Source organism: Schistocerca gregaria, chromosome 1, assembly GCF_023897955.1.
Source record: "Schistocerca gregaria isolate iqSchGreg1 chromosome 1, iqSchGreg1.2, whole genome shotgun sequence".
Lineage (NCBI taxonomy): Eukaryota > Metazoa > Arthropoda > Insecta > Orthoptera > Acrididae > Schistocerca > Schistocerca gregaria.
The window spans coordinates 161,532,169-161,555,483 of NC_064920.1; the positions used below are offsets into that span (position 1 = coordinate 161,532,169).

At 43.4% G+C, this 23,315-nt stretch overlaps 1 protein-coding gene across 3 annotated transcripts in view; it reads left to right on the forward strand.

The window, feature by feature from the left end:
* Window positions 1-6,485, forward strand: part of LOC126335656 (gamma-butyrobetaine dioxygenase-like) — a 192,443-nt gene extending 185,958 nt beyond the window's left edge. For all 3 annotated transcript variants that reach the window (XM_049999122.1, XM_049999130.1, XM_049999114.1), the window contains 2 exons: window positions 5,666-5,832; window positions 5,940-6,485. In XM_049999122.1, the coding sequence (XP_049855079.1) occupies window positions 5,666-5,832; window positions 5,940-6,103 (331 nt within the window). In that variant the 3' untranslated portion in view covers window positions 6,104-6,485. The remainder of the gene's footprint in view (window positions 1-5,665; window positions 5,833-5,939) is intronic.
* Window positions 6,486-23,315: the final 16,830 nt, after the last annotated feature.

Consider the following 23,315-nt stretch of genomic DNA (forward strand, 5'->3'; position numbering starts at 1 on the left):
TCTTAGATTAGGTAAATATTTACCCTGTTAACTTTATTCTTTCTTCTAATGAAAATAAATAAATAAATGTATTAAAAACAAAGATTCCAAGACTTACCAAGCGGGAAAGCGCCGGTAGACAGGCACAATAAAATAACACACAAACACACACACAAAATGTCTATCTTTTGCAACCAACGGTTGCTTCTGCAGGAAAGAGGGAAGGAGAGGGAAAGACGAAAGGATATGGGTTTTAAGGGAGAGGGTATGGAGTCATTCCAATCCTGGGAGCGGAAAGACTTACCTTAGGGGGAAAAAAGGATAGGTATATACTCGCACACACACACACACACACACACATATCCATCCATACATATACAGACACAAGCAGACATATTTAAAGGCAAAGAGTTTGGGCAGAGATGTCAGTCGAGGCGGAAGTGCAGAGGCAAAGATGATATTGAAGACAGGTGAGGTATGAGTGGCAGAAACTTGAAATTAGCGGAGATTGAGGCCTGGTGGATAACGAGAAGAGAGGATATATTGAAGGGCAAGTTCCCATCTCTGGAGTTTGGATAGGTTGGTATTGGTGGGAAGTATCCAGATAACCCGGACGGTGTAACACTGTGACAAGATGTGCTGGCTGTGCACCAAGGCATGTTTAGCCACAGGGTGATCCTCATTACCAACAAACACTGTCTGCCTGTGTCCATTCATGCGAATGGACAGTTTGTTGCTGGTCATTCCCACATAGAAAGCGTCACAGTGTAGGCAGGTCAGTTGGTAAATCACGTGGGTGCTTTCACACGTGGCTCTGCCTTTGATCGTGTACACCTTCCGGGTTACAGGACTGGAGTAGGTGGTGGTGGGAGGGAGCATAGGACAGGTTTTACACCAGGGGCGGTTACAAGGGTAGGAGCCAGAGGGTAGGGAAGGTGGTTTTGGGATTTCATAGGGATGAACCAAGAGGTTACGAAGGTTAGGTGGACGGTGGAAAGACGCTCTTGGTGGAGTGGGGAGGATTTCATCAAGGATGGATCTCATTTCGAGGCAGGATTTTAGCAAGTCGTATCCCTGCTGGAGAGCCACATTCAGAGTCTGATCCAGTCCCCGGAAGTATCCTGTCACAAGTGGGGCACTTTTGGGGTTCTTCTGTGAGAGGTTCTGGGTTTGAGGGGATGAGGAAGTGGCTCTGGTTATTTGCTTCTGTACCAGGTCGGGAGGGTAGTTGCAGGATGCGAAAGCTGTTTTCAGGTTGTTGGTGTAATGGTTCAGGGATTCAGGACTGGAGCAGATTCATTTGCCACAAAGGCCTAGGCTGTAGGGAAGGGACCGTTTGATATGGAATGGGTGGCAGCTGTCATAATGGAGGTACTGTTGTTTGTTGGTGGGTTTGATGTGGACGGATGTGTGAAGCTGGCCATTGGACAGATGGAGGTGAACGTCAAGGAAAGTGGCATGGGATTTGGAGTAGGACCAGGTGAATCTGATGGAACCAAAGGAGTTGAGGTTGGAGAGGAAATTCTGGAGTTGTTCTTCACTGTGAGTCCAGATCATGAAGATGTCATCAATAAATCTGTACCAAACTTTGGGTTGGCAGGCTTGGGTAACCAAGAAGACTTCCTCTAAGCGACCCATAAATAGGTTGGCATACGAGGGGGCCATCCTGGTGCCCATGGCTGTTTCCTTTAATTGTTGGTATGTCTGGCCTTCAAAAGTGAAGAAGTTGTGGGTCAGGATGAAGCTGGCTAAGGTGATGAGGAAAGAGGTTTTAGGTAAGGTGGCAGGTGATCGGCGTGAAAGGAAGTGCTCCATTGCAGCGAGGCCCTGGGGTGCAGGATATTTGTGTATAGGGAAGTGGCATCAATGGTTACAAGGATGGTTTCCAGGGGTAACAGACAGGGTAAGGATCCCTGGCGTTTGAGAAAGTGGTTGGTGTCTTTGATGAAGGATGGGAGACTGCATGTAATGGGTTGAAGCTGTTGATCTATGTAGGCAGAGATACGTTCTGTGGGGGCTTGGTAACCAGCTACAATGGGGCGGCCGGGATGTTTGGGTTTGTGAATTTTAGGAAGTAGGTAGAAGGTAGGAGTGCGAGGTGTCAGTGGGGTCAGGAGTTTGATGGAGTCAGGTGAAAGGTTTTGTAGGGGGCCTAAGGTTCTGAGGATTCCTTGAAGCTCCGCCTGGACATCAGGAATGGGATTATCTTGGCAAACTTTGTATGTAGTCACTTCACATATCTATTACTAATAAATTTCATTCTCCCAACCAACAGTAGTTCATATAGTAACTTAATAAATACACATCCGTAGGTTAAAGCTTCTTTTAAATTCAATATCTTAAAATTGTTCTGGTATTTAGAATCTCATTCCAATTCTTCCCACAACTTTTGAAACTATTTTGGATTTTCTTCTATATCACACACAGAATTAAGTACATTGCATGCAGATTCTACTTTTTCTTGTAATTTCTGTACTACTAATTTCTGTGGACATTCCTCCACTCTACTCAATGCGTTCTGAGCACTCAGTATTTCATTGAATTCTCTACTCTGTTGTAACTTCTCAACCCTACTTTGCTTATCTGAGATTTGATCGTTTAATGTCAGAACCATCCGTGATTGATTTCCTGTAAACAGCATCCAAGATTTTTCCCATTCGCTATGAGCCACATAAGTTTTCAGTGTCATATACTATAAGGAGACATATTTCCAAATACCAATGCCAACAGAGGAAATTTCTACAACTGCTACTAGTAGCCCATTTGGGTAATTTGAATTTTTATACATGCCTTCCAGACTGAGAAATATGGCATAAATGTGGCAGAGATTGATCAACTCTGTACTGTACAAACTTTCATTTGCTTTCCACACCTGGATGATGCACTCATTTTTTCTCCTTCACCACATGAGGTGAGGACCTTGAACAATTCTGCAACAACCTGGAGTGATTAGGCATAACAGTGAACATGGAAAAACACCACTTATGAGAATAGAAACTAACATTTCTAGGTTATTCCATTTCATCAGGGGGCATGAGACAACACAGGATAGAACTGAATTAATCAGCTAAAACCTAGGCTATCAGCGTGTGTGTGTGTGTGTGTGTGTGTGTGTGTGTGTGTGTGTGTGTAATGGCTTTTATGGCTTTTTAGCAATTTTTAATTGTCACAAAAAATATTATATTTACAATTATTGGCAAGTTAATGACCAAACCCATACATTTTTGGTTGAACATGTATGTCTGTTGTGACTTTCAAAATGCCTCATATGTGCAGTCACGTAAGATACCCAGAACTACTTTGCACCTGGTTGCTTCGACCAGCAGACACATCGACAAGCCTAATTTGGAAGTCGACTTGCATAGCAGTGAGGCCTTGTTAATGATTAATTTACTTCAAATGGTCTGTCACACAATGTGAACAAGAGTCTATTCATTCAGTTTCAAACAGCAAATAAAAACAGGAAAATATTGAAATAAAATGTGGTGACAGAGAAATATTGAGAGTTGAGTCTTCCAGGTTCATGGCATTATAAATGAACAACAATCTAAACTGTCAGTTCACATCAGCAACCTATGTAAAAGACTGAATTCAGCAGCATTTGCCACTCACTCAATTGCATCTGTTTGTGACTTGGAAACAAAGCTGCATACCTAGGATATTTCCATTCACTTATGACATGTGGCACCATAGTTAGGGGTAACCAGTCTTTATTGCACAGAAAAGAGTCACCAGAATTATGTCTAGGGTGCACCCCAGATGCTCTTGCAGAAACTTATTCAAACATGATAAGGATCCTCACCATGCCATCTCAGTACATTTTTTCACTAATGTGCTTTGCCAACAATAATCACACAATTTACAAAACAAACAGTGAATATCAAGATGATAATACATGTAGTAAACATGGTCTTCACAAAGGTATAAAAATCTCAGCATGGTACAGAAAGGAGTACATTACTAAGCTTAAAAGTGTACAATAAACTTCCATTTCATGTTAAATCAGTCACTGAGGATATGAATAAATTCCAAAAACAGCTCAAACTTTATCTTTTCAATAGTTTTTCTATTCTTTACAGGAATATTTTGACAATGTGTAACAATTATAATTTGTTTCTGTAATCATTATTACTGCTGTAAACTGTGTTGTTGTTCCAACACTTGAACCTCATGTATCTGTTTATATATGATTTAGTTCGTATGCCTCATGACTATTTAGATACGGTTATTACTGTAATAATGTGACATCTTCTACATGTTAGCAATACACTCATATCAGGATCTATAGAACATGAAAATAAATAAAATAAAATAAATAAATAAGGTAACAAGAATGAACAGTATAAGAGTGAATTTGTCGAAATCACATTCTCAGAGTATAGTATAAAAGTTCATACAAATACACATGATTCTTCATTACAATATTTTTCAAACGTCACATATGTAAAATAATATGACCAGTCTTGAAAAAAATATACATTTAAAAATCTTACAAGAAACAAGTGTGGATTTGATCTAGTGATGTGCCAGTTATGGAACTTGAACACTAACCACCTGATCTGTGCAATCTCAGACTCAGAGTAACACTGCACCAGTACATATGAAATGCTTAATACTTCTCTTGCAATTTTCTCAAAATTAGCTAAGTAGTATGGCTTACTATTCGCACATTGTGTTGTTATAATGGACTACAAAAGTGCATGAAATCTGAAATAAATCTGTGATCTACACTTCATGGCCTGCCCTCAAAGGAACTACTATTGTCATGCTTGTGTAGAGTCTTACATTATTACAAAGAAGCACAAGTTTATTTTAGTTTAGTTATTTACTTATTCCATGGATCATAATTGCTATTAACTGCCACACAATGTCACTGGTCATTCACTATCCTTCACAAATGAAGCCAAGCTTCTTTTGCATTTCAAACCACATTCAACATGACTCTGTCAGAAAGTAGGATCAACTGGATTTTATTCTTGACTGAACACCTTGAATGCTTCCATTCTCTGGACCTGTAATTCGTCTCTGGGGTATATGGATGGGCATTACTCTCTTCCCCCGATCAGAATATAGAAGACAAAAAATAGTTCTGTTTTAACAAAGAAGCTGTTATGTATTTAGTCTTGTTCTTTGAGGCCTTATGACAGACGTCTTCTTCATGGTTAGACATCTGTAGATCTCTTATTTCATGACTTAGGACAATTTCCTACAACTTTCCAGTTTACTCAAATGCCACAGTTATTGTCTATATAGCCACACGTAATGTAAATCTTCTCCAAATAATTCAATCAAATTTTCCCATCGTCATTTGCTTATCCTATTATCCTTTGTAATTAAAATTTCTACCATTCCTGCTAATTTTATTTCATTCCACTTTTTATGTTTCATCAGTTGTTGAAGGAAAAAACACGTTTAACGGACTGAAAGTATTTAGTAACAGAAGTCTTAATAAGTCAAACTTGAGATTAATTAATAAAGGAAATACCTTTGTTTGTTGCACAAAGAAATTGTTTATGATATGTATGTTTTTGTAAGGTAAATGTTAACGATTTCATATACAGCACTTTATTAATCTGTTTTCTGTTACTCTGTTGTGTGTTACTCTTATCTGACAGTATAATAATTATAATCTTCCATCAGTCATCAGCTAGCAAGGAAATCAATGTTATCATCTGTGATTTTTCAGTGAAGACATGTTTGGACAAATCATAAGAATAAATTACAGCCAGCCACAGAGAGACTCTCACTTTAACGTGCCTTTGGAGACTGCTGTATCATGGTACAAAGCATATCATGCCTTCACAAAAGCACTTTACCATCCAGATAATGTTGTTATGTTGAAGAATTCACCAGGTAGGAGAAGTTGTATATTTAATATTGATTCAAAAAGATGTTGACATATATGCAGGAGAAATAATGATTATTCCTCTAACATATTTTCTGGCATTTCTTTTTTCCAGGTGACATACTGACATTTGATAATATTCGTCTGATTCATGCACGTGAAGGTTACACTGACAATGTTGGCCGTGAAAGACATATCATAGGTGTATATCTTGACTGGGATATTGCCTACGCACGCATTAGAGTGCTTCGTCAAAATGCTGGAATGCTAAAAACATGAGACAGAATTTGGTGGCAATAAAAAAGGAAGCTTAAGCACATCATTTAACCATGAAATGATGACAGTGCAAGGTTTAAGTGATAAATTACAATTCAAACAACAAAAGAACTTATAAAACCACATTAGATATTGTGATACATCACGTTTTCTCCATTAAACAAAGTACTGTTTGTTCCATCATAAGCATATGTAAGATATCATACACTGTAAAAATATTTTAGTATGGAACTTCAACATTCTTGTTCAGTTATATTTATCTGGATAAGAAATGTGATTGATGAAAAAACTTAGAAATAAGAACAAAGTTAGCAGTGAAATGAAAAGACTCAGTATTATTACTAGTCACGCTTTTCTCAAAAATAAACTGCCTTTTCTATAGAAAGTGTAATAAATAACTTAATTGTACAGAAGTTATCTAGCCACAGAGATCTACGAAAATATCTTAGAAACCTTAAAACACTATGAGAATAAGAATTCAGGTGACCTACACAGTAAGTGTAGGTATCAACAAGCCATGTACCACAAAGAAAAGTAGCTAGATATTTGGAATGAAATAACCTAAACTGGAAAAATGTTAAACAATTTTTCTTACATATCCTAATAATTACTATATCAAAAAACTACCAAGACTGATTAATTTGCAGTATATACATATAGGGTGCTAGGGGTACAGGTACAGATATTGCGGTCATTGGTACCTTAATAAATACCCACTTCAGTGTGTTTGCTGTTTTTTTCTCTGTGTCTAACACTCTTCCCACAAACACATCACATAATTTACTTTTTTGCAGGGTCATAACACTCCATTTTGCATCCACATGTCCACCCTTTAAGACCTGACTTGCTACCCAGAGGAACATGAACGTTAATGGCTGGCTTACGACCCATGTACTTTCATGTACTAACTCATACTATATAGTGGAGATACTGAATTTCAGTTAGGCACAACAAAAAGACTGTCACAAATTAGCTTTTGGCCACTATGACTGTTGTCAAAAATAGACGACAGACACCCACCCCCCACCCTTTCCCCACACACATGCAAATGCAACTCTCATACACACGACTGCAGTCTTTGGCAACTGAAGCCAGTTGCATTAGCATGAGAGAGAGAGAGACTGTGTGTGTATGTGTGTGTGTGTGTGTGTGTGTGTGTGTGTGTGTGTGTGTGTGTGTGTGTGTGTGTGTTGAATAAAAAAGTTCTAAAAGCATGAAAACCAATCAAGAGCAATCGTAAAAGTAGTTTATTGAAGAGTCATATGACACTGTCTTGATAATTTGAAGGATAATACTTATCTGCATTGTAGTGATCTTGTTCAGGCCATGAAGGCTCGAAGGATGTCTACCAGCCACTATATCTCTGCCTTGCGACATCATGTGAGTCTTGTATTGGGGGGGGGGGGGGGGGGGGCGGTGGCATGCGGTCAGCAGACCACTCTTCCAGCCACTTTGCAGACTTTCAAGACCGTTCAGTAACGTAGCTCCTCAATTGGCATCACAAGGTGCACCCCGTACCAGTCCTTCCACCGAGGATAATCCTTAGCAGTACTTAGATCAAACCTGGTTCTTCCACATGACAGCCATCTATGCTGACTTATCAGCTATGGGGATGGACAACATTATTGTTTAGTTCTCAGTAAATGATCCATCACTTAACTTATAATAGACACAGCTCATTAAATTTTTTACAAAGCAAGGTACATCATTGTTCATAATCATCAACTTTACAGCATGAGGGGAGGAGAGTATGTATAATTGACTGTAAAAGCTCTGGGTGTGCATATTGATCAGAACATAAACTGGAACTCACATATTACAGATCTTAAGTACAATAGGATTTCCTCTATGGTTAATTGCTGATTTTTAGTAAGGGAAACTTTAGAAAATTAGCTTACTTTACATACTTTCATTCATTGAAGTCATATGGAACATTTTTCAGGGAGCAATCACACTTAGGTACAAAGTATTCATTGCACAGAAACATGCTGGTGTCCATCCTTGAACTTCATAAAGGCAACTGTTTAAATAACAATTTCGAAGTGATAGTAACATTCCTAAACATAACACTCTGAAGAGAAATTGCCTCCACTACCCATAACTTAGCGATACTCTTGCACAGAATGGAACAAAGTTCATAGAAATAAAAATATTTCACCAACATCCTGGTGAATTAAAGGTGCTGGTTGATAGTTAACATTTTGAAAACAAGTTGAAATCATTTCTGCTTGACAGTTCCTTCTACTCCATAGATGAATTTGTGAATAGATAGTTTGATTACATTAATCAAACTGCTACAAATTGACATTTTTAAAGATTCAGTTGCTACTTGTCATATTGCAAATAAACCTACACTGAGATGATAAAAGTCATAGGGCAGCAATATGCACATATACAGATGGCAGTACAATCGCGTACACAAGGTATAAAAGTGCAGTGCAGAGCTGTCATTTTTACTCAGATGATTCATGTGAAAAAGTTTTCAACATGAATGTGAACCCCCGACGGGAATTAACAGACTCTGAAGGCAGAATGATGGTTGCAGCTAGACGCATCAGAGGTTCCACTTCGGAAATTGTTAGGGAATTCAATATATTGATATCCACAGTGTCAAGAGTGTCCAGAAAATACCAAATTTCAGGCTTTACCTTTTCCTGTAGACAACGGAGAGACTGACGGCCTTCACTCAACGACCAAGAGCAGCGGAATTTGTGTAGAGTTGTCATTGCTATCAGACAAGCAATAATGCGTGAAATAACTCCAGAAATCAGTGTGGGACACAAGACGAACGTATCCGTTAGGACACTGCGGCGAATGTTGTAGTTAATGGGCTATGGAAGCACACGATCGATGCGAGTGCCTTTGTTAAAAGCACGACATCGCCTGCAGCGCCTCTCCTGGATTCGTGACCATATCAGTTGGTCCCTAGATGACTGGAAAACCGCAGCCTGGGCAGATGACTCCCGGTTTCAGCTGGTAAGAGCTGATAGTAGTGTTCGAGTGTGGCGCAGACATCACGAAGTCACGGACCTAAATTGTCAACAAGGCACTGTCTAAGCTGACGGTGGCTCCATAACGGTGTGGGCTGTGTTTACATGGAATGGATTGGGTCCTCTGGTTCAACTGAACCGATCATTGACTGGAAATAGTTTTGTTTCAGCTACTTGAATGGATGAAAATGCGCCGTCACGAGGCCACAATCGTTCACGACTGGTTTGAAGAACATTCTAGACAATTCGAGCAAATGATTTGGGCAACCAGATTTCCCGAGACGAATCCCATCGAACATTTATGGGACATAACCGAGAGGTTAGTTCATGCATGAATTCCTACACAGGGAATACTTTCGCAATTCGGACAGCCATAGAGACAGCATGGCTCAGTATTTCTGCAGAGGACTACCAACATCTTATTGAGTCCATGCCACGTCGAGTTGCCTCTCTATGCCGGGCAAAAGGAGGTCCGACACGAGGTTAGGAGGTATCGCACGACTTTTATCACCTCAGTGTGTAACCCGACCCAGGCACGAGGAGTGGCTGTGCAGTCCTGAATGGCCGAGTTTGGAATATCTCCCCTTCGGTGATAGTCGAGTGGTGCCGTCGAGAGTCTGCAAGGCGTTGACTGAGTACAGCACTCCTGAACACTTCGATTCCGTATTTGCATGACAGTCGTAGGATGCCGATCTACACGAGCATCAGCACCACGGAACGCAGTCTTGATAGGCACAGTCCCTGCTGCAATTGAATTCCGACATGTTCCGATTGACGTTTCTGCCTCTAACATGAGGCGTAACTTCTTCTTACAAGAAAACAACTTTAAGATACAGTTTATGAATGAGAAACGCGCTATGTGATCTTGCCTTATACAGAGTGATTTTGCTAAATGACAAAAAATAAAGGAAACGGTCGCCGAGATAATAAGGGGCAAAAGAGATAACATGATCATATGGCGGGAAATGTATGGTGTCTATGGTATAGGGTATTTATTAATTCACCATTTCTGTACAGTGCACAGGCTACGAGGGTAATTCCAAAAGTCTCCTATTTTTTTATAAGTAAGATCTCTGTTTGTGTGGCAGTTGGTCACACTGTTATGAAGAGTGCTTCACGCGCTGTGTGTAAACATGCGCACGCCGCGCCGAGGCGCTCAGTCGTGGCTTAGAAGCCGTTGAGAATGGAACTCCCGTTGGATGTTAACCGCCAAGTGCGAACTGCGCGCAGTTATTCGGCTTTTGAACGCAAAGGGCACTGCGCCGTTTGAAATCCATCGCCAATAGCCGGAAGTGTATGGTGAGTCGTGCATGAATGTAAAAAAGGTTTGTAAGTGGTGCAGAGAGTTGGGAGCTGGTCGGGCCGAATTTTACGACGAACAAAGGAGCGGGAGACTGTCAATTTCTGAGGAGACATTGTTGAAGGTTGAGCAAAGCATGCGTGAAGATCGGCGGATCACGCTGGATGATCTCTGCACGTTGGTTCCTGAGGTTTCCCGAAGCACCGCTCACAGAATTTTAACGGAAACATTGAAATACTGGAAGGTGTGCGTAAGATGGGTGCCACGCATGCTGGCTGAGGACCGCATCCGACAACGAGTCGCTGCTTCCCGCGCATTCCATCACCGCCTCACAGCCGAACAGGACAACTTTATGGACACAATTGACACTGGTGACGAAACCTTGGCATACTGCTTTACACCTGAGACCAAGCAACAATCACGCCAGTGGCGGCATCCTTCTTCAGCATGGCGAAGAGCTGGTATGACATGGACATACAAAAACTGCCACAGATTCTACAAAAAAAATGCATCGACAGAAATGGTGATTATGTCGAAAAATAGCTAAATGTTCAGCCTGTAAACTGATGTAAATCATTGTAGAATTAAACAGATATATGTACTTATAAAAAATAGGAGACCTTACTTTTGGGATTATTCTCGTATGATGGGACCACCATTAGCCAAAGTGTTTAATGTGGCCCCCACGGATCTCTAAGTACGAGCAAACATGATGCAGCAGCAACTGACGCACATGTTCAAATGTATCAATTTGCAACGGGCAGCATGAATGCATAGTTACAGTGGGTGCACGTGGGGGGTGAGCTTTGCAAACGCAACTCGTTTCAGGTGCCCTCACTGCTAGGAATCGAAAGGATTGAGTTCTGGCAACTGGGCGCGTCCTGCGACTGAACCACTTCGCCCCATCCATCGGGTGGGGTAGATGTCAAGATGTCTCCACTTGGACATCTGGAAGTGAGCTGGAACACCATCATGTAGTAGCCGCAGTACCGTTCATACCACCAGAGGCACCACCTCTTTCAACAGAGGAGACAGGGTCACCTGCAAGAAGTGCAGATATGCTTGTGAGGCGTTGTGGAAGAATGAATGATCTACATCTAAATCGTTACCCTGCAATTGACACTTAAGTGCCTGACAGAGGGTTCTTCGATACCTTAATAAGTACCCACTTCAATGTGTTTGCTGTTTTTTCTCTGTTTCTAACAGGCTTCCCACAAACACATCACATAATTTACTATTACTACTTCTCTACCATTCCACTCTCGAATGGCGTTTGGGAAAAACGAACACCTAAATCTTTTCGTTCGAGCTCTGAATTTTCTTATTTTATTATGATGATCATTTCTCCCTAAGTAGTTGGATGCCAACAAAATATTTTCGCATTCGGAAGAGGAAGTTGGTGATTGAAATTTCGTAAATAGATCTCGCCGCAAAGAAAACCGCCTTTGTTTCAGTGACTGCCACTCCAACTCGCCTATCGCACCAGTGACACTCTCACCCCTACTGCGCGATAACACGAAACGAGCTGCCCTTCTTTGCACTTTTTCGATGTCCTCTGTCAATCCTACCTGGTAATGATCCCACACCGCACAGCAATATTCCAGCAGAGGATGGACAAGTGTAGTGTAGGCTGTCTCTTTAGTGGGTTTTTCGCATCTTCTAAGTACTATGCCAACAAAGCGATGTCTTTGTTTCGCCTCCCCCACAATGTTATCTATATGGTCTTTCCAGTTTACGTTGCTCGTAATTGTAATTCCTAGGTATTTAGTCGAATTGACAGCCCTTAGACTTGTGCGATTTATCGTATACCCTAAGTTTGTCCGATTTCTTTTAGTTCCCATGTGGATGACCTCGCACTTTTCTTCGTTTAGTGCCAATTTCCACTTTTTCAACCATATAGAAATTCTCTCTAGATCATTTTGTAATTGGAATTGATCGTCTGATTATTTTACTATACTGTAAATTACAGTGTCATCTGCAAACAATCTAATGGAGCAAGGCAAGGGCAAATGTTCTGTTTGTACTAGTGTCTCCACTTCACTGCTTTTGCCGTCGCACTATGGTGTGGACGCTGGCGGCAGCACTGAGAGACTGTTGCCTGGTATACCAACCAGGAACAGAGCAGCATGGTCTGTACATACGGAGAGGGAAATGGCTACGATAAGGCGGAAGCAAGACCGCACTGGGAGAAACTTCACGCTAGCATCAACCACATCGTAGACTGTTTGCAACAGCGTTTCGAAGTTTGTGAGAGTCAGGCTTAAGTTGGCACCAATGACGCCTGTCGCTTGGATTCTGAAGCCATCTTTAGTTCGTAAAGGCGGATTCCGGAGTTGCTAGCCTTGCGCGCGTGGTGCTAGTAGAACTCAAGATTTACACAGCTGAACGGGGTCCCTTGATTTGGAGTAGAGATAATGTCGACTTTGTGATGGTGATGACGACAGATTTCTGGACCTGCGTTATGGAGTACAGATTTGTGGAACTCATCTTGACAGGTTAGGGGTGCACTGCATGAAGGAAACAGCTACCTCGGGCAACGGAGTATCTGTGGAGTGTACACGATATTTTTTAAGCTATTCTTTAGTTGGGCAACGGCCTTGCCGCAGTGGATACACCGGTTCCCGTGAGATCACCGAAGTTAAGCGCTGTTGGGCGTGACCATCCAGCCGCTTTGCGCTGTTGCCATTTTTCGGGGTGAACTCAGCCTCGTGATGCCAATTGAGGAGCTACTCGACCGAATAGTAGCGGCTCCGGTCAAAGAAAACTATCATAACGACAGGGAGAGCAGTGTGCTGCCTACACGCCCCTCCTATCTGCATCCTCAGCTGAGGATGATACGGCGGTCGGATGGTCCCGATGGGCCACCTGTGGTCTGAAGACGGAGTGCTATGCGTTAGTTAGAGGCCGTCTGATCAACTCTCGCTAAAAAAAAAATAATAATAATAATAATAATAAAAATAAAAAAATAAAAATAAAAAAATAAATAAAAAATTCTCGATTTATGCCTCTCCAGCAAAACAGTCGCGTTCAAATTACATTGTAACCGAGAGCTGAATGATATTCGAAGGGGCAAGCTACGAAATATTTAACGAGACATGAAACGTATATCGAAAAGACAGGTTAGACGCCAGAGGAGGAGAAGTCATTCATTGCAGTAGACAGCAATGTTATGTCTACCGAGGGTGAAATTGAGTCTGACTGCAAAGTCATCTGGACACGACTGACTGACCTAGATGAACTCAACCATCGGATGTTTTTACTGGGACCCGACTCCGCCGTAACAGTTGCACAATCATTCAAAAACAGTTGCGCAATCATTCAAAGAAAGTCTCCACGCTCTAGCGCAGATGTACCCCCATCACGCAATATTAGCGACTTCTAACTTACCGAGTATAGACTGGGACGTCTATCGATTCATACAGTCTTTCGATGAAGATCTGAACAGTTCACACGCAATGCAAATTTCTTAGACCTTGTAGTCACAAACAGGCCTGACCTTACCGATAATGGGATTAATGATCATGATGTCATCATAACGACGACGATTTCTGAAGTCAACAAATCCATCAAAATGGCTAGGAGAGTCTTTATGCTGAAAATGGGAGATAAACTGTTGTTAGCATGTTACTTAGACAATGAATGAAAATCATTTAGTGCCATTATGATGGACGTAGGGGAAATATGGGCAAAATTTAAACTGATTGTAAGTCACACTGTGGAGAAGTGCCGAGTACGTGGATTAACGACGGAAAAGACATACCGTGGGTTAATAATAAAGTTCGGGAAACGCTGAGGAAGTGGAGATTGCTGAACTTCCGGTTTCAAAATGTCGTCAGGCAGTACTTGGTTACAATTCGTGCGTGTATAAAAATATCAATGGGCGACGCATACAAGAACTTTCACAGTCATAAAACGTTAGTGTAAGGTATTTACGAGAACCAGATAAAATTTTGGTCCCGCGCAAAATCACTAATCGGGTTGAATGCATGAATCTAGTAACTCGTCGGCCAGTCTGAGGTGTCAATGTGGTCTGAGGTGGTGTGCAGAAAGTGTGTGGTTAAAAAACAGGCAAAGGAATAGCAGCTGAAAAAGTTGAAAACAAATAATCTGCCAGGTCTGGACTGAATCTCAATTCGATTTTACAAAAAATATTCTTCAACAGTAGACCCTTACTTAGCTTGCATTTATCACGAATTTCTAGTCAACTGCCAAGTCGCCAGCGACCAGAAAAAGGCGAAGGTGATTTCTGTCTATAAGAAGGGTAAAAGAACGGACCCGCAACATTACAGACCAATATCCGTAACGTCGCTTTGCTGAAGAAGCCTTGAGCACATTCTGAGTTAGAATATAATAAAATTCCTTGAGGTAGAAAATCTTGCGTCGACAGCTGGGATTACACTCGCGCGAAACTCAACTTGCCATTTTTCAGAACAGTATCCTGTGAATAATGGATGAAGGGCAACAGGTAGATGCCATATTCCTAGATTTACGGAAAACGTTTGACAAATTGCCCCACTGGCGTCTGTTAACGAAGGTCCGAGCATACGGAATAAAAAATGGTTCAAATGGCTCTAACCACTCTGGGACTTAACATCTGAGGTCAACAGTCCCCTAGACTTAGAACTACTTAAACCTAACTAAGGCAATCACACACATCCATGCCCGAGGCACGATTCGAACCTGGACCGTAGCAGCAGCGTGCTTCCGAACTGAAGCGCCTAGAACCGATCGGCCACAACGGCCGGCTATACGGAATAGTTTCCCATATATGTATATGTGCGGATCAAAGACTTCTTAAGTAACAGAACCCAGCACGTAGTCTGGACGGCGAGTCTTAATGAGAGATAGTTAGGAGTGCCCCAGGAAAGTACGAAAGCAGCGCTCTTGTTTTCCGTTTACATGAGTGACCTGACGGATAGTGGGAAAAGCAGTCTGCAACTACGAGGGTTGGAGCTTAAATAGTGGCAACTATTTATTCACAGCCGATACAAAAGAGTTACATGTTTGTATCTGTTACTGTCCTTCAAAGAAGTCACCAGCATTGTATAGAACCCACTGCCAGCGATGTGGAAGGCGTAGTATACCGTTAGCAGTGCCTTTTCTGTTGATAGTGCGAATGCAGCGGTCTACTGCCTGTCGAATCTCTGGAACAATTCTGAAGCGAATGCCACGAAGTGGTTCCGCCATCTTCGAAATCAAGGACTTAAGTCCGGGGAGTATGGTAGATGGTACAGTACTTCCCAGTCCCATCGACCGAACAGATCAGCTACAGCTTGCGCTGTATGCCCCCGCGCATTGTCGTGCAAAATGATGGGTGGGTTGCGCTGAACGTTTCGCCGCTTCTTTCGCAAAGCTGGTCGCAGGTGATGCTACAGAGCCCCAGTATGGTTAAAGTTATGGTGATTCTCGTGTCTTATTGTGATGGTGCTATCCTAGCACATTACGTTCCTCCACGGCAGACCCGCAACGCACAGTATTACTGTTCGTTTTTGGAGCATCACCTGCGACCAGCTTTGCGAAAAAAGCGGCGACACTTTCTGCGCAACCCACTCATCATTTTGCACGACAATGCGCGGTCGCATACAGCGCAAGCTGTGGCTGCTCTGTTCGGTCGATGGGACTGGGAAGTACTGTACCATCTACCATACTCCTCGGACTTATGTTCTTGATTCCGAAGATGACGGAACCACTTCGTGGCATTCGCTTCTGAATTGTTAAAGAGATTCGACAGGCAGTAGACCGCTCTATTCGCACCATCAACAGAACAGGCTCTGCTAACTGTATACTATGCCTTCCACATCGGTGGCAACGGGTTCTACACAGTGGTGGTGACTACTTTGAAGGATAGTAAGAGATGCAAACATGTATCTCTTTTGTATCGGTTGTGAATAAATAGTTACCACTATTTACGTTCCAACCCTCGTATTTGCTGAAGGCATTTTAGTAGGCCTACAGACTATGGGAGAGTAGCATCATTGAGTGACTGTAATAAACGACAGGATGATGTAAAAGGGTTTACTGTTTGGGGCGATGAATGGCAGCTTGTTCGGAATGTAGAAAAATAATATCTGAGTTCGATTTATTAGGAGAATTTTAGAAAGTGTAGCTCATCTACGAGGTGCATTCAAGTTCTAAGGCCTCCGATTTTTTTTCTGATTAACTACTCACCTAAAACCGATGAAACTGGCGTGTCATCTCGACGTAATCGCCCTGCAGACGTACACATTTTTCACAACGCTGACGCCATGATTCCATGGCAGCGGCGAAGGTTTCTTTAGGAGTCTGTTTTGACCACTGGAAAATCTCTGAGGCAATTGCAGCACGGCTGGTGAATGTGCGTCCACGGAGAGTGTCTTTCATTGTTGGAAAAAGCCAAAAGTCACTAGGAGCCAGGTCAGGTGAGTAGAGAGCATGAGTAATCACTTCAAAGTTGTTATCACGAAGAAACTGTTGCGTAACGTTAGCTCGATGTGCGGGTGCGTTGTTTTGGTGAAACAGCACACGCGCAGCCCTTCCCGGACGTTTTTGTTGCAGTGCGGGAAGGAATTTGTTCTTCAAAACATTTTCGTAGGATGCACCTGTTACCGTAATGCCCTTTGGAACGCAATGGGTAAGGATTACGCCCTCGCTGTCTCAGAACGTGGACACCATCATTTTTTCAGCACTGGCGGTTACCCGAAATTTTTTTGGTGGCGGTGAATCTGTGTGCTTCCATTGAGCTGACTCGCGCTTTGTTTCGGGATTGAAAAATGTCATCTACGTCTCATTGATTGTCACAACCGACGAAAAGAAAGTCCCATTCATGCTGTCGTTGCGCGTCAACATTGCTTGACAACATGTCACACGGGCAGCCATGTGGTCGTCCGTCAGCATTCGTGGCACCCACCTGGATGACACTTTTACGCATTTTCAGGTCGTCATGTAGGATTGTGTGCACAGAACCCACAGAAATGCCAACTCTGGAGGCGATCTCTTCAACAGTCATTCGGCGATCCCCCAAAACAATTATCTCCACTTTCTCGATCATGTTGTCAGACCGGCTTGTGCAAGCCCGAGGTTGTTTCGGTTCGTTGTCACACAATGTTCTGCCTTCATTAAACTGTCGCACCCACGAACGCACTTTCGACACATCCATAACTCCATCACCACATGTCTCCTTCAACTGTCGATGAATTTCAATAGTTTTCACACCACGCAAATTCAGAAAACGAATGATTGCAAGCTTTTCAAGCAAGGAAAACGTCGCCATTTTAAGTATTTAAAACAGTTCTCATTCTCGCCGCTGGCGGTAAAATTCCATCTGCCATACGGTGCTGCCATCTCTGGGACGTATTGACAACGAACGCTGCCTCATTTTAAAACAATGCGCATGTTTCTATCTCTTTCCAGTCCGGAAAAAATATCTGAGGTCTTAGAACTTGAATGTACCTCGTATAAAGGAGAACGCATATAAAACACTAGTGGGAGCCATTAAAGAGTTCTGCTCCAGTATTTGGGATCCCCATCAGGTCAAAGTAAAGAAAGACACCGAAGCAATTCAGAGGCACGCTACTAGACTTATTACGGGTAGATTCGATCAATAGGATCCCTCCAAAACCCAGGCGATCATTGTAGGCAAAACCACCCCTTCCTTCCGCCTCCTTGATTTCTATCTCACCGTCTATGGCCGTCCTATCGCCCTCACCCCCACCCTTAAGTACCTTGGCGTCACCCTCGACCGTCGACTCTCCTGCACCCCCCCATCTCCGGACAATCCAGGCCAAGGCATGCTCCCGACTCCGTCTCCTCAAGCTCCTTTCCGGCCGCACGTGGGGTCTGGACCCATCCACCATACTCCACACCTATAAATCCCTCATCCGCCCTATCCTTTGTTACATCCATCTGGCCTGGATCTCCGCCACCCCTACCTTTTATAAATCTCTCCAAATCCTTGAACGCCATGCTCTCCGCCTCGCCTATCGCATCCGTCTCCCCTCCCCCATGCGGATCCTGTACGATGTCATACCATTCCCCTACTTCCTCCTTTTCCTTGAGAGGATACGGATCCTGTACACCTCCCGCAAACTCGATCCTCCTCATCCACTTGTCTCGCCCATCCTCTCCTGCCTCCGCCCGCTGCCGCGCCTGTATTCCTACGTCCCACCCGGTCCTCCTTACCCTCTCCCAAGGTGGCTTCCGCCAGCTCCCCCTCCCTGATGATGCCCAATCTCTCCACCCTCCTTACCCTCTCCCAAGGTGGCTTCCGCCAGCTCCCCCTCCCTGATGATGCCCTCCTCCCATCCATATACCCCTCCTACCAACTTTGATCCTCTCTCCCTCTTCCTCTGTCTGTTCCTTTGGGCACCCTGCCCTCCTCCCTTTCTCCCTACCCCTTCCCCGGGCTTCCCCTCCCCTGTCCCTCTCCCCCTCCTCCCATCTCCTCAGCTATTGGCATCTTTGTTCTCCCCTGCCCACCCTCTCCCCCCCCCCCCCCCCCTCACCTTTCTTCCCCGCTTGGCAGGTCCCCGGACTCACACACGCTACGTGGACTTTCGCGCGCTGGAGATCATCGCCATCTGAGTCTCGTGTGTGTGACGTCGTTTTGTGTTTTTAGTGTCCGCCGTCACGCTTATACGTTCACTTGTGCCGTCGGATTCATCAGTGTTCTGTGTGCCGTGTCAACGTGTTTCCAATGTCGTTATCATCGAGTGAGAACGGCTCCGTGTTTTTTGTGTATCTGTGACCACTATTTTTTAGCCCGTCACTATGTTCATACTGTTTCTCCAACCTGTGTTCTGTCATTGTCAACACTATGGCTGAAGAGCGGCGTAGCATGCCGCTGACAGCCTACCTGATTGTTTAGGTATTAAAATAACAATACAGGGAAAAAAAAGATAAATAGGCGAGTGTTGCGGAGATGCTTTGTGAACTCGAATGAGAATCCCAGGAGGGAAAACTACTTCTTTACGCGAAACACTACTGAGAAAATTCGGAGAACTGGCATTTGCGACAGACTGAAGAATGATTCTATTGAAACGAACGTAGATTTCGCGTAAGGGCAGCGTACACAAGATAGAGGAATCTGGACGCTCTTCAAAATTGATTCAAATGGCTCTAAGCACTATGGGACTTAACATCTGAGGTCATCAGTCCGCTAGACTTGGAGCTACTTAAACCTGACTAACCTAATGACATCACAAACATCAATGCCCGAGGCAGGATTCGAACCTGCGACCGCAGCAGCAGCGCCTAGAACCGCTCGTCCTAGACGCTCTTCTTTCCCTCGTTCCATTTGCGAATGGGACAGGAAACAGAATGACTATTTGTGGTACAAAGCACCATCCGTCTTGCACTGTATGATGTCTTGCGCAGTATGTTTGTAGACGTGGATAATGTCAACGAATATTGCAAGGTGATGCGACAATTTTATGCAAGATTCCGTTTATGGACGAAGCATTGTTTACAAACCATGCAAATGGATCTTTGTCACATGCGCTTCTGGACTGAGGCTGAGAGAAGTGGATAAACAACGAGTGGAAGTTTTCAAGAATGCATCACTGGTCCCTGTTTTATTGATGGGATTATAAACAGACAGAATTATCTACAGTTCCTAACAGATGTGCAGCTTCAATTACTGCTATACATCGCACAGGACGTAAGACAGTCTGTATAGTTCCAACATGACGGATGTTTCGTCCATTCCGGATGGGTAAATCCATACTTTCTTAACAGAACGTTTGGAGAGTGGTGGAATGGTCGTTCCGGAAACACGAAAGGGCCTGCACGTTCACCAGACATAGCAACTTGGACTTTTATCTGTAGGGAAATATTGAAACAAGAGGGCTACAACCAAACAACCACGACTCCCGAAGATATGAATTGCCGGATAACACGGGCGCGTGGTGCAATAAGCCCAGATGAAATTCATCGTGCAGTATTCTCTGTCACGAATATCTTTACACTATGTAGCAATGTTTAGGATTTACATTTTGAGCATTAGAGATGACAATCATATTAATAAACACACGAAGCGAACCTGAGTTAGGTGTTTGCTTACATTTGATACGGTAGGGTAGAAATTTCTGCGACCTATGACGCGGCCATCGGGATTTATTATTCAATAATCCTGTGAGTGTAGAGGACTACCCAACTCCGCGTTATAACGATTATACTGCAAGTACATACAGTTGTAGAATGACATAATACACTGTAGCACCGGTTCATATACCGTGCAGTTAGTGAAATGTTCTATTTTTCTGCAATGGCTATATATTTTCAGAATGGCAGAAGTACAGCTGTGAGGACCGGGCGTGAGTCGTGCTTCGGTAGCTCAGATGGTTGAGCACTTGTCCGAGAAGGGCAAAGGTCCCGAATTCGAGTCTCGGCCGGGCACACAGTTTTAATCTGCCAGGATGCTATATATTTTCATCAAGTTACTTTCATCGTCTTTAAGTGCCAAAATTGCAGTACTGCTCTTTGTACAAGTAGGTTATGGAATGAAAGAAACCGTGCTCATCAAATTTCATACATTTATACAGCTATGTATAAAATTGCTAATCCACGAAGATGACGTGCTACAGACGCGAAATTTAACCGACTGGAAGAATATGTTCAGATATGCAGATGATAAGCTTTTCAGAGCATTCACAGAAGATTGGCGCCAGTGGCAACACCTACAACGTGCTGACATGACGACAGTTTCCAACCGATTTCTCATACACAAACAGCATTGATCGGCCTTTCCTGGTGAAACGTAGTTGTGATGCCTCGTGTAAGGAGGACAAATGCGTAATATCACGTTTCCGACTTTGATAAAGGTCGGATTGTAGCCCATCGCTGTTGCGGTTTATCGTATCCAGACATTGCTGCTCTCGTTGGTCGAGATCCAATGACTGTTAGCAGAATATCAAATCGGTGGGTTCAGGAGCGTAATATGGAACGCCGTGCTGGATCCCAACGGCCTCGTATCATTAGCAGTCGAGATGACAGGCATCTTATCCGCATGGCTGTAACCAATCGTACAGCCACGTCTCGATCCCTGAGTAACAGTAGGGGACGTTTGCAAGACAACAACCATCTGCACGAACAGTTCGATGAAATTTGCCGCAGAATGGACTATCAGCTCGGAGACCATGGCTGCAGTTACCCTTGATGCTGCATCACTGACAGGAGCGCCTGCGATAGTGTACTCAACGACGAACCTGGGTGCACGAAAGGCAAAACGTTATTTTTTCGGATGAATCCAGGTTCTGTTTACAGCATCATGATGGTCGCATCCTTGTTCGCCGATATCGCTGTGAACGTACATTGGAAGCGTGTATTCGTCATCGCCATACTGGCGTATCACCCGGCGTGATGGTATGGGGTGCCATTGGTTACACGTCTCGGTAACCTCTTGTTCGCATTGGCAGCACTTTGAACAGTGGGCGTTACATTTCAGCCGTGTTACGACCCGTGGCTCTACCCTTTATTCGATCCCTGCGAAATCCTACATTTCAGCGGGATAATGCACGATCGCATGTTGCAGGTTCTGTACGGGCCTTTCTAGATGCAGAAAATGTTCGACTGCTGCCCTGGCCAGCACATTCTCCAGATCTCTCACCAAATGAAAACGTCCAGTCAATGGTGGGCGAGCAACTGGCTCGTCATAATACGCCAGTTACTACTCTTGATGAACTGTAGTATCGTGTTGAAGATGCATGGGCAGCAGTACCTGTACACGCCATCCAAGCTCTGATTCAATGCCCAGGCGTATCAAGGCCGCTATTACGGGCAGAGGTGGTTGTTGTAGGTTCTGAATTCTCAGGATCTATGCACCCAAATTGCGTGAAAATGAAATCACATGTCAGTTCTAGTATAATATATTTGTCCAATGAATACCCGTTTATCATCTGCATTTCTTCTTGGTGTAGCAGTTTTAATGACCAGTAGTGTATTTTGAAAGTGTACGTGTTAAATGTTCGTTATGTCTTGACTCAACTACATTATCACAGACCTCGTCTCCTGACAGTGGAGAGTAGCTTTCGGCGCTGTCATCTTGTTACTGTTTGATTAAGATCCATAAACGTTATATCACTGAGGTCCTCTTCGAAGTCTCTTTCCAGTGCCACAGGAAATAACTATATAGTCTAATTAAAAAAACATAAAAAACATAGTTTGTACCGGCCTCTGTGACCGAGCGGTTCTATGCGCTTCAGTACGGAACCGCTCTGCTGCTACGGTCGCAGGTTTGAATCCTGCCTCAGGCATGGATGTGTGTTACGCCTTTAGGTTAGTTAGGTTTAAGTAGTTCTAAGTATAGTGGACTTATGACCTCAGATATTAAGTCCTATAGTGCTTAGCGCCATTTGAACCATTTGAACAAAATTGGTGTCTTCATTCGGCAGCTATAAACATTAAAATTGCCTGCGTGGGATTGTCTCTGCACCGAATTTCATCCTTTCGCTTCTCGCATCCCCACCGTCATCAACAACATTAAGCAACTTACGAAAACTCTTCGTTACACTATACAGTCACGCAAGTCACCGTCGTGGTTTGTAATCCAACGAAGTGTGTCCATTCGTGAATAATGGTTCAATTCGCGAAACACAGGTTAACAAACCCATATTGATTTCCCTTGCATACAAAGATAGTGGAAACAGAAAGAAAGGGTTGTATGGCACTGTTGGCTGGGAGGCCCCGAGAGGTAAGTTTAGTTGGCTGATAGGAAAGGGCTTTCTTCCTCGGTGCACAAATAGCCCCTACCTCGCGATGTGTGAGTCTGGTGTACAAATGTACCCATCTGTTGTGGAGCCACAGTTATACCATATGTACCTTCCTTTACGGAGGCAAATACGCTACAAACATGGCTCGATGAGTTCTTCCACTCAAACCCATGTGATCTGTACAGCCGCGGAATCGAAAAATTGCCCCTGCGTTGGTAGACTGCTGTAAATTGTGAAGTATA